General features: G+C 34.0%; 1 protein-coding gene across 2 annotated transcripts in view; it reads left to right on the plus strand.

The window, feature by feature from the left end:
• LOC118199031 (cytochrome P450 3A2-like) overlaps positions 1-13,396 on the plus strand; it is a 56,807-nt gene that overhangs the window by 24,518 nt on the left and 18,893 nt on the right. For both annotated transcript variants that reach the window (XM_035370812.2, XM_035370818.2), the window contains 3 exons: positions 1,660-1,828; positions 3,638-3,798; positions 12,384-12,472. In XM_035370812.2, coding sequence (XP_035226703.1) covers positions 1,660-1,828; positions 3,638-3,798; positions 12,384-12,472 — 419 coding nt within the window. The remainder of the gene's footprint in view (positions 1-1,659; positions 1,829-3,637; positions 3,799-12,383; positions 12,473-13,396) is intronic.

The raw sequence follows: 13,396 nt of genomic DNA on the forward strand, positions 1-13,396 counted from the left end.
TACTCCCCCTGCGTATGCTATTTGTAGCTTTTAATTTGCTTGAATTAAGATTTACACTGCTCAACATTAAAAATGCAACACCAAGAAGGAGTGATCAGAAATTTATGCAAATTTTAGAGTAGACGCACGTCACTGAGTTATGCGAATGATGTGAAATGCGCAGCTCTCCGACGCACGTGAAGTAAGATACAAGGGAAAGAACGTGCAGAATGGGCAATATTCGTGTCGTTATTTCTGCCAGACGAATTATCAAAGAAAGTTGGTTTTCGTCCTGGAGAATACATTTAACAGGAGAGAATGCCAGGCCGCCGTCAACGAGGAGACTTCCAGCAGATAGACGATTTTACGAAGGGTATGGTGATCGGACTGAAAAGGGCGGGTTGGTCCTTACGTTAAATCGCAGCTGATACCCACATGGATGCAAGAACGGTGCATCGACTATGGCGAACATGGTTAGAACAAGGAAATGTGGGAAGAAGGAGGGGTGTGGGTGCAGCCAGAGTGACGTCAGCACGCGTGGATCGACGCATCCGCCGACAAGCTGCGGCGATTCCGCAAGTCACTTGTACCGCGATTCTGCAGCATGTGCAAGATACCCTGGATGTTTCCATGTCGACCAGAACGATTTCCCGTCGATTGGTTGAACGTGGCCTGCACTCACGGTGTCCGTTGAGAAGACTGCCATTGACCCACAGCATAGACGCTAACGTTTAGAATGGTGCCGGACTGGAGCGATGTGGATGACAGAATGGCGAAACGTCGTGTTCTCAGATGAGTCACGCTTCTGTTTATCCAGTGACAGTCGCTGCATACGTATGTTATCGTCGACGTGGAGACAGATCTAATCCGGCAGCAATTGTGGAACGCCCCACCGCACGAGAACGTGGCATAATGGTATTGGGCGCTATTGCCTACGATTCCAGGTCACCTCTAGTTCGTATTCAGAGCACTATGACGGCCCAACGATACTTGGATAATGTACTGCGTCCTGGTGGCAATCCCTTACCTTCAGGGGCTGCCTAATGCAATTTTTGAGCAGGATAACACTCGACCACACAGTGTTCGCATCTACCAGCATGCTCTGCAGGGTATACCAGATGCTTCCCTGGCCTGCAAGGTATACAGATACTCTCCTGACCTGTCACCAATCGAACATGTGTGGGATGTGATTGGACACCGTTTGCAGACGCTGCCCCTGCCTTGTTCAGAAGACGAACTGTGGCAAATGGTTGAAAGGGAATGGAGAACCATACCTCAGGACACCATCCGCACTCTTATTGATTCTATGCCTAGACGTGTTTCTTCGTGCATCGCTGTCCGCGGTGGTCCTACATCCTACTGAGCCAACACCTTTCTCGCTCTGTATTCTGACTAATCATTTTGAAATAAAGATCACTTATTGCTGCTTGCTGTCTTAGTCGTTTTTCCAAATTTCATCACTTTCTGACCACTCCTTCTTGGTGTTGCATTTTCAAAGTCGAGCAGTGTATTTAATTAAAATGTAAATTTGTTCCTGTTCATATACTGTAGTTGTTAAAGAGATTTCTACTAACTGCGCATAGCAGTGCTTTTATTCCTTTATATTATTTGAATATTGAGAACTTATGTCTTAAACATAATCTCGTAAAAATTAAAATAAGTAAATCTGGATATATGCAGAGGCACAATGATTTCTTGCAACTATTGATGGATGCTGCTGATGAAGTCACTCAAGAACCCGAGGAATCTGAAAATGCAGGATTCAAATCAGTTGAAAAGAATGACGACGAAATAGACCAGTTCGGAAGTGTAACGAGCAAAGGAATATCTACATCTCAGAAGTATACAAGTTAGTGATTTTTGAAAAAGTAGACTTTTTTAAGATGTCGAGTTATACGTTTTTAGTGTCATATACTTACATAATTATTAATTTCCTAAAGGTGAAATGCCTAAGGTATGAATTAAAATAGGCATAATCAATATCATATCACTGCTAGTTATGCTAGTTATTTTAATTTTACTTGTTTTAAAATGTTTTTCTTTGTGAAATCTATTTTGAAGTGTTAGACGGTTAGTTGAAGTTTTCAGATTGCAGGTTTAAGTTTTTATTTCCCATTTGTTGGGCAGTGGAGTACCTAAGGTGAGGCAAGGTGGTTACATCTGTTCCCCGGCGTAACATCCAAGGGGCGCCAAGTTGATGCTACAAATTTTACAATGAAATGATTTCCATTTTCGGAACGCAAAATCCTTAGTTTTCCCCGCGCGCTGAAAATTCTAGCTACGCCTCTCATATTGTGGCGTATATCGCGCAGTTTTAATACAAAAAAATAAGATCGAAATTTGCGCGTACGCGATATACCCGAACATGATAATGATGCATTTAAAAAGAATGGAAATAAGAGCATTAAGAAATTAGATTTCTACATGTACCTAATTGCTGTTTATGAAATGACGCAACTTATGAATTTAAAAATTTTCATTATCGGATAATTTCCTTCCGTAAAATAGATTAATTATTGTGATTTCATTCATTCAGAGAAAACATCTGATTCCTGATTCCGCGAATTCATTCGGGTCGGAAGTACATTCTTACCCCACTCCAAATTATGTCTCCCTTTTCTCGGAGGCCTGGAATAACATTTGTGCGCACAACTGCATTGAATAATACCCACCACCTTTTCAGAATTATTTACTTCTTTAAGCATTTCCCGCACACTCATATTGTTTCGCTTATCGCTTGTCAATTCAACATACCTTTGTTCCAAAGTCTAGGGAAAATCTTCGAAATGAATAACTTTAAAAGATATGAACATCGCAAATTTATCTTTCGGATTTCTTCTTAAAGAAAACCGTGCGCTTTGTACGCGAATATAACTTGTCCAGTTGCTTATTCTGTAAGTGACAATTGTACTTATAGGAACTACGCAAAAGAAGGGTTAAAAGTGCCTCTTTAAAATTTACAATGCGTCAACTCGACGCTAACACACTACGTCTCCCTTGGGCGGTAACCGAGATCACAAAACAAAACTAAAAATTCGAAAATGTTCACAAGTAGTAGAAATTAAGCTACAGGGCTCAGATACTCCTGTTTCTTAATCCCACGTCAAAACTAGTGGTAGCAAAGTAAATGCAGTTATGCTACGTAAACCAGCAATAACTCCGGGAGTAGAAGCTCACGCAACAGAGGTGACGGCAATAGCCTAACTCTCTAAACTTTCCTTCTGGAAACCGGTATTTAAATTTTTTTCTCCTCTAAGTAGAATTCGCATTCCTTCACACGCGTTATCAAATTTAAATATTCCGGTATTGGCAATTAGGGAAATGAAGGCTTATAGGAAAGCTTAAGATAAAATAAAATTGCTTATTTAAAATAAATATAAATCCCTACAAACTAAAAGTTTAAAAATGTAGTTTAAAATCACAGGTGTGCGTTATATGCAGGAATATACGGTAGTTAGTGTTTAAGTTAGTATATTACGAAATGGCATAACATAGCGGTATTTGAAAACAAAAGCGAAATATTAAGCAAATTAACGATACTGTTATGAACGATCTTAATCCCTTGTTTTTAATAGCAGAGTCACTGTTTCATTTTCTTTTGAGGTGCTACATTTTGTACGTGATAGCACAAAAGGAATTACCTGATATATCATTTCAGAGCTATCTCAAGACGAACTCATAGCTCAGTGTGTGATGTTTTTCTTTGTCGGCTACGAAACTGCTGCTTCAACCCTTTCTTACATTGCCTACTCTCTTGCTTTAAACCCAGAGTGTCAAGAAAAGCTCATTCAAGAAATAGATGATGCCTTTCAGAAACATGTGAGTAAAAATTAATTCTTGGTTCTTTTCTTTTTCAAAGCTTTTATATGTCCTCCTAAAGTTAATAAAAGCCAGAAGAATCCAGAATTTAATAAAAGGGAATTTGCCTTTTCATATAAATTTCTGAAAGTATTTTAGGGATATGAATTATTTGATGAGTGGGTGCATATAAGTATTAAATTATCCATTATCTCTGTGTATTCCTTGCTTTAAATCGAACGAATAAAGTGCTATTTAAATTATCTATTTCTAAAATAGATATAGTAAAAAAATCTGAAAGCTTTCAGATTTTACATTACAGCCAAAGGGCATTTTGTTAAAACATTTTGTGTGTTACCTTTATTTATTACATATCATGTCCTCGCACTTAAACCATAAAATTCAATTCAGCGGCAATATCGCAAAATAATTTTAAAATTAACATATATTTGGAATTTTCGATGCACAGTCTCGTGCGCTGGAGATAAAAATGTTTTGTTTTTTCATACAGTTTTTCCATTTCTCGCATTGGAATTATTGAGTTTGTTAATAATAAATTCGTTAAAGTGTTACAAAATATGAAATCGATAATAAAACAATTCCCAAATTCGGGCTTCCAGATGCCCATTTTCGGTGGAGGATTACGTTATTTAAAATTCGATGGCTCTAAGTATTGTTGTTTTATTACAATGCGAGAAACACATATACATTTATGCCGATTCTTCATTATTTAACTTCTTTAAATATAATACACCAGGACGATAATATTTGGTGGCAACTAATTTGAAAAGCAAAACGGACATTTAAAATTTTCGACGCAAAATGTCCAAACGAAATTCACAGCCACTTCTGGTCTAACGCTCTTTCAGCTAAAAATGCTATTTAAATTATTTCTTTCTTTCTATCTGTGTATGCATTACATTAAATCGAACCTGTATTACATTTAAGGAAATTAAATAGCGATGAATCTCCATGAATTTATATATGTTTCTCGCATATATACATTTAGCAACGGTTCATATATACATTCAACAAAAAACAACGGTATGTACAGCCATCAAAGTTTGAATAACGTAGTCCTCCACCCGAATATTGGAAGTCCGAATTTTAAATTTCAAATCGCTTTTATTATCTATTTCTTATTTTGTGAAAGTTTAACGGGTTTTTGAATAAAATACTCAATGAGCTCAAAACAAACAGCGGAACACTGTACGAAATAAAACATTTTTATCCTCAGCATGTGAGTGGGTCTAACATAAATTATAAAGATATGTTGTTTTTAAATATTTTTAACCCAAATGCTGTCGAAACGTGTATGTGTGTGTAAATAAATTAAAAAAAAAAAAAAAAAAAAAAAAAAAAAAAAAAAACGAAAAACGCCCCCTGCGGGTGTTACATAAAATCTTAAAGCTTTCAGATTTTTTATTTTATGCATTACAGTTTTATAGTTCAAGGGAACACGAACCTTTAAATGAGAATTCCTTATCATCAGATATACATGTTTCGTCCAAAGCATGTATTGTCGCCTCTTTGCAAATTAGGTGCCCGATCAGACTAAAACCCGAAATAAGTAAAAATTTATCAACACTTTGTATTTGGTCTACTTGTTCTAGATCTGGCCAACAGAAACTGGCAAAATTTAGAGATTATCTTTATCTGCATTTAAGAATTTTCATGAGACTTATGTTCTTGGCGATGAAGGTATATTCGTTAATTTAAATGGTAAAAATTTTAAAAGCTACATTTTTATCCTTTACACTAAATACATAATGGAAAATCTCTTCAGATGATTTCGATGCGCCGAAAAGATTAGACAAGATTAAAAGAATAAAATGAAATAAGCGGAATATATTTCTCAGAAGTGAACAGAGTCACTTGAAACGAATAGATATTTAATGATCTTAATACTACGATGTTAATGATGTTAGAAACATCCTTTTAAGTGTGTTTATTAACATTTTTAGAGATTTACCTTACGTCAAACTGCATTACCATGAACTTATCAGCCACTTGCTTTACCAAGTGTTGCAAATGCGACAAGCTTTTCAGGTCATCAGTGACTAATAGTCTTGATAGTCATTGGTATTCTTTGGTTAAGCTTAATTTTAATAATCGAATTTACTTCACTGCCCTACATCTGATGAGTCTCACCAGATGTAGGGCATCAAAGGTAATTCTTTAGCTGCCAGCCACAATGACATATGCATTGATCACTAAATTTGCCGAATACAATATGCTTCAATTTATTTTAATTCCAAATTTATCTAGATATATTTTACTGTTCTATACCGGTGATCTGTGAGTTCACTGTAAGTAACCATAAGCTTGTAGGTCAATGTTAACCGATCACTGGTACCTAGATGCAAATCAATATGCTTAGGTATAATTTTAATACAAAAATCTATCTAAATGTATTGCATCGCTCTAGAAACGTGACCGATAAGTGATAATGAGTGACCATCAAAATATAGACTTTTGGGCATCGTTGACGTTCAAACTGACAGTCGGTTATCTCAGGGATCATAAATCTGCAGTTGTTCAGTAAATTTGGATATATTATGAAATTAAAATTAAGTTGTAGCATTACTGGTACTTGTCAAGCTATTGGTTCCTGGTAATCTACTTGATGACAATTTCGGGTGTTCTTCGTGTGCGATGCTTGCAAGGAATTTTCTCCCTTCTTATCTCGACTCTTCGTGGTGTAATTGAAAGCAAATCTGGTTAGAAATCGGGATGTCCGGGATTTGAATCTAGGCTAGGACATTGTACAATTTTTATGTTTTCTGTTCTAAATAAGCCTGATGACAAGTAGCGCCCGAACTAAAATACGGACGTAAATTGTCGCTAGGAGGATTTGACGAGTGACTCCCACCACCCCAGTTGCCCTTTTATCGAAGAAGTGTATAAGAAATTTTCACTCTTCTTATTGTATGCTTTTGTGGGTAATAATCCGGTTCGGCTGATAATTGGGAGGTCCGGGGTTCTAATCCTGACGAGGACATTGCTGATTTTTCCGGTTTCCTGCTCCAAAATAAACTTGATAACTCTATAAATAAACTGATCTCCACATGGAGCGGTGCAGAAAATTTTAATACATAGATTTTAAAATTTAAATTAAACCGAAGATCACCAACGCCCATTAAAGCTGTTGGTCACTGGTCAGCGACAAGGTGACTGCCGCTGACGGAGAGTAGTTGACTGCTCTATGTGGGGAAGGGTGCGCCGTAAATTTAAAGAGATTTTCAAATTATAGCTGAAATGAAACCAGTTGTGCCTGTAAATGATGTTGGTCTTTGGTGACATATATGCTGATTATCGTAACAGACTAACAGATATTTCATCGGTGTAAAGTGGTGAAAGATATATTTTGAAATTAAAAATAAATCCAAGGACAAAAGTGCTCGTCAAAGCAATTGGTAACCAATGACCTGCAGATACTGTTGGTAGACTCATAGGTCACCACCAAATGCAGTTGGGTAATGTAGTAAATGTAGATAGATTATACTGTATTAAATTATACTGTAGTGAGCTGGTGATCACCAAGCGCATAATCACCAATGAATGTTAGGGCCACTGGTCATCGGTGGTGCATGGCTGGAAGCCACAAGTTAGGGGCAGTGCAATGCTTGTTGCAGTAGCGATGGTTGTCGAAGCAAACGATTCACGTCGTTTGCATGTGATTCTAAGGAACATCAGCATAATATCCAAAAACTGCGGTGAGTTACAACAGAGGGGTTGAAAACTGAAATGAAATTGTTGTAACTACTTTATTTTAAGGAAATGGTAATATTTTGTTGCGCTGTTTTCGATACATTTTGCAGCCCAAAGTTTTCTGCATTGTCGTAATTTTATTGCAAAACTGTATTTTTGTACCACATATAATAAGAAAATAACAAGAAGACGAGTAACAACAAACATGAAATAAAACTAGAATATTTGACAAATTCCAATATGGTAATTATTTTGCTTTAAGGAGGGTGATTACACTATTTTCGATACATTTTACTGCAAAAATTTTCTAGATTGTGCATAATTTTATCCTCTTATTGTCTTGCTATGGCATGCGAAATAAAAGGAGTGTGGCTATATTTTATTCAATTTTATTCTTAAAAAATTATCTTTATCCATATATTTTTATTCCAATTCGTGTATTTTCTAGCTTATTCAATGATACGCAGCCGGTCGCAAAAGGTCACTAGAATAACTTCCTTGAATAATTTCCCACTAAATAGTCAGATGCAGTGTGATTACTATAAAAACCTCATTTAAACCTGTCATTTGATCCTTTGAATTTTGGTGTTCTACATATCAATATTTTTAATATGATTTTGTTGACTTTTTAACGGTATTTAACTAAAAAGCAATTTCCCTCTTGAACTTTTACTTTATAGTCAGAAATTATCATGCTTTTGTTTTTAACTGATTTTTTTATGAATCAAGTTATCGTAGAAGAAAATTTAAAGTCTATTGAATTAGAAAACTAGGATAAAGAAGAAATTACAGACAGCTGACGAAATAGGCGATGTAAGCAATGTATACACTAATGCAGTGCATTGACGTTCTAAAATCAAACCACAAGCAAAGTTTTATTTTCAATAAAATATAAAGGTCACATGATTGCAACAAAAAAATGCTTTAAAATGATTTTATTGCTTCAGTTATTAACTGCAGTTTTTAGTGGTAATTTTCTTCCGTTTTCGTGCAATATGATTTTTGGTGTAATTACATTGAAATATTTGTCAAACGAATGTGATGCATTAGTAACTTCTTTTTGCCCTGAAAGCTAAAGGATGTACAACCAAACATCAGTACAGTTTAATATTTCTTTCCTCAAACCGTAAACGTCTAATACTATGAAATGAATTTAGTAAATATACTTTTATAAAATGAAATTTATATTTTATTATGAAACATAAGTTATTTTACATTGTCGCGGACCTCACTACATTAAAAATGGATTTTAAACAAACGTATTCATGTCATAATAAATAACAGCTAGCGTTTAAAATTTGGATTTTCTAAATTTTTTAATTTAAAAAAATCTAGATTTATAAAATTTAGAAATTTAGTTTTTCTATATTTCTAATTCCAAATTAATTAGAAATATGTTCTACAGATAATATGTTCTGTCAGTCTTCTCGCATCTATTTAACTTTCTATTGAAAGATTTTAGAGCTGCTGAAGCTGGAATATAAAAGGCATGCGCGACAAGAATTGAAAATAAAATTTAAGTATGCAAATGATTATTAATGGTTAGGTCCGATATCGTTACTACTTAACATGTTATTCTAAATATTTTTAACGGTTGCAATCCATTAAAAAGAATTTTACTCAAATCACAAAAAGCCATCATATGGATCATACTTCTGTGAGTGCCCAGTCTGTAGTCTTGTTAATTGCTGTATGGAAACTATTCAATTAGATAATTTAGAAAGAAGAGACCATGCAAGGGATATCTGGAGAAAGTAGTGGCAATTCCTCTCTGTACATTCTCACCTTAAATGTTTTTCCCAAAGATGATCATGGACGAAAGTCTGTGAGAGGAAAGCCATCGTATTGCTAACATATATGAGAAATATTCAGTCAGATAAATTAAGAAAATGAAGTACTGAACTACACAGAAAATCACGATGACAGATTCCAATCAGAAATTATCATAGTAAAAATTTACCAAGATTACAGTTAGAGATGACTTCTGCAAACAATATAGAGTCAATTATCAATGAATTTCATTCATACTAGATTGTTTGATATGTAGATCTTGAATAATCTAGAAACGATAATTTATTTTTCTACGTAATAGCCGAAAGAATATAATATGGGAAAAAATGCATTGTGTCATACGGAGAGTTCTGCAGTTTTTGATGATAAACACAAATGAAACAATACGAATCCCTTAAATACCATTTTATTGTTTGACGGTTTGCATCTCTCCGGCAGTTGGAAAATTCTTTTGCTAAAAACAACATTAGGCTTATTCGTAAATATAAGTCATCGAAATGCTGTTTGACAGACTCCAAAGAGGTAACCTGAGGCCGTTTAAAGAATTGTGAAGTGACATGAAGAGATGAAAATCCGAGGGGTCAAGAACTAGTGAATATGAAGGGGGCACAGTTAATAGCTTTTTGTTTATTGTCATGATGAAAAACAACACCTGGACGACTCAGTTCTGGATGCTTTTCTTCGAGTTTTGCTTTTAAAATTGCTATTTGGGAACAATATTTTCCCGAAAGTATTGCCTGATTTAGTGGGCACAATTCATAGCATATAATTCTTGTATAATTCCACCCTATACAAAACATTACGTGTTTGTAATGCCGTCGCACTCTCGAAGTTACTAGCTAGAGGTTCTTCGGGCTTATCCCATGATCCTTTTCTTAAAACATTATTGTACAGTATCCACTTCTCATATACAGTAATCAGCCGTTTCAAAAAAGAACATTCTTTACTTCTTTTCATTAAGGAATCATATGTTGCAAATTGGAACGAGCGCATTATTCCATTGTATTAAATCATGGAGTACATATACATCGTAGCAGCTTACATACCATTCTTTTACAAATGATCATGTAATGTACGTTTTGGACTATTTGGTTTGTCTGATAGTTCCTAAATTGAATTTAAAGCCATAGCTTCTTTTAACAGGTCTTTGCTTATAGAGCATGGCTATGACTTAGAGGCTAAGATTTCCAAGCTTAAACTTCTCAAACGAAGCTTTGAACTGTGTCATCAGAAAAAGAACACTCTGTTCGTATATAGCACATATTTTCTGAGCCGATTTACTAGCATGTCTTTTAAAGAGCACAATATCAAGAAAATGAATTTTTGGCTTGTCCATTCTTGGCATTGCACTGATGCTACAACCAATGCTAGAAACATGCGATGTAAGTGTAAAAAGACCGTATTTAAACATACGCGTCGATCAAGGTCACTTCATATTATGTCACATGTAGTATATGTACAGAGGCCACCTAGAATATACTCGACACGAGTAGGTGTTGGCCTCATACACTAATCGTCTAGATAAGCAGCACCTCCTAAATAATTAGAAGAAAACGCGTTTCGATTAAAAAACCTCAGAACTTTCGGACGACTTAATATTTTCGTTCGTGGCATTTAGTACAAAATTATAAAATCGAAAGCGCCTTTCCCGATAACTAGCACTCAAATCTTATATCAAAATGCGCAAGTTTTTCGCGGTAGTTAAATGTTTTCCAGACTATAATTTTAATAATCTATATACTGCATTGTTGTCTTTGTCATTGCGGACAAAAGCGTATCTCCGATGGCGCGCAATTATATTTTTTGGTTAATGGAACATTGAGTAGCTTACAGAAAACCCTCCACTACCAGTTTCGTGGAGTAACAATTATATCAGTTCGTAGGTACTGCATTGTTTTGCGATCAAAATTCGAAAGGGATGCTAAATAAATTGCAAAACTGTCACCTTATTGCGTTATTATTATTATTTTTATTATCGTATCTGTAGTTTAACTGCCGGAATAATGCGCGAAAGACCTCCTGGGAACTTCTGGTTTTTGCTTAAGAACCTTTCTAGTTTTCATATTTCAAGCTTAGCAGCTATGCTACAAATTTACGTGGTAGCTGCATGTCTTTTCATAAATAGAGATTGTCTGTTCGATTATCCGTCATTCTAGGTACTAAACAACATAACGAATAATAGGATAGGCTGATAAAAGAAACTCTTTTCACCTATATAATCGGATACGAGCAAGAGGTAATATAGACTTATTTTTAATATAGTACACATAAATATCATGTTTAAAACTAAATTATATTTTAGTTCTTTGGCTTGCATATTGTTATGTACAGAAAAAAGTGATATTTAAAATGGATCCGAAATGAAATAGCTGCAATATCCCATAGCTCAGTTTTTTTTTTTTTTTATTTCTCATTATCTTATATTAAGAAAACCGTTTTTGTCATTTCATGAAGTTTAGCAAACTGCATGATAAAATATTCATAAAGGACATGATACCTCATTATTCCCGAATTTTTAATGCAATATTTTTCTGTGTAGTTGTATTTGCTAGTACAATACTGCATTTCTGAAAGCATTGTTTCTGTTTTTTTTTACTTCCTTGTACGAAGTACAGGAAGTATTGTAATTACGAAAAATTTTGGGTATCATATTTCATCGTAATACCTATTTTGACTGCTCTGGAATTCATTTAAACGATTATTTTGCATGACATCTGCATGTACGGTCACAATAAAGAAATCTTTTGTTCCCAAACGGATTGTAAAATTGATTTAAAACCGATTCAGAAGAAATTTTTATACAGAAGCGATATATTTTTATATAGATTATTATCAGAAGATATATATATAGTTAGTTAATCTGCACTTTAATGGATAATTATAGAGAGATTTCGGGATTCAAACGCGTTTGAATGGGACATTATATTATTATAAATGCAACTTTAGCTTAAAATATTAGATTGATAGAATAATTAAATTTTTTCAACAAATTGAAGAAACTTACTTTTTTATTGAATGAATCAAAATATGCTACTTTTAAATGTTTAATTATAAAAGTTTAGGTTACACATATATTTATATTTATGTTTTTGAATTCATTACAGGGCCAGGTGGATCACGATGTGGTAAGAGACTTGAAATACTTAGACTACGTTGTGTCTGAAACATTGAGAATGTATCCTATTTTAACACTGTAAGTGATTTTATATTAAAAGTGTTTCCTTTCACTAACTTTTCTTTTTATTTTATATGAAGCGGGTTACAAATCACTTGTACCAAGTCTTTAGATTAACAGGAAAGTTGGTAGAAAAGTTTACGTTATAAAAACAGAAGTTTATTCTTTAAGTATTATTACATTATACTTAAAAATCTAAAAATTAAGTAAATTAAAGATAATTTATCTTTTCTTTATTAATTTTATAAAATTTACCTAAAATATTGTTTGTTTGTTATTATAATATGTAAAATTTATGAGAGTTTTATTTTATTACACTGGAATCTTTTTTCATCCTATTACACTATTACATATTTTATATCTTATTTCATCTGTTTCTATTTATTTTATTGCACTGGAATTTCTCGTATATGTAGCATGTTTTAGCAATCTAGTAGAAATCCTATAGCAATCTTCGTAATTTCGTAGAATAATTTCGTCTGACCAACTTTGATGTTCTGAGATATTTTTAGAAGCAACAACAAATCTGCTATCCATGGCGGAAGGGTACGAATAATGCTCAAACTGAAATTTGATTGCCATCTTAAGTATCTTACAAAAAAGATACAGCTCTCGCTTTTCAGCTATAACTAAGTATATTCAGATATAACCAGATATCTCTCCAGGCAGAACCAATGTTCTTTCAGAAGCGCTGTAAGAAAGAACGATATTTCATTTCATCCTTTTTTTGTAATGCTCTTTCTTTATTTCAAGACGTGCAAAAAATTTTCTTTTGCATTTACTATTCATTAAAAACACTTCTTAAAGTGGCCAAAACAATATAAACATCTTTCATACTGTATAACATCAATGCAACTTTTTAAAATGGGTGGAATATGCAATCTATGCGTGGAAATGAATTTTGCACTTTTCCATATCAGATTACATCCGATTAAATAAACT

This window comes from Stegodyphus dumicola, chromosome 2, assembly GCF_044657685.1.
Source record: "Stegodyphus dumicola isolate Sdum_Otavi_A_Nest chromosome 2, ASM4465768v1".
In the NCBI taxonomy this organism is placed as follows: Eukaryota; Metazoa; Arthropoda; class Arachnida; order Araneae; family Eresidae; genus Stegodyphus; species Stegodyphus dumicola.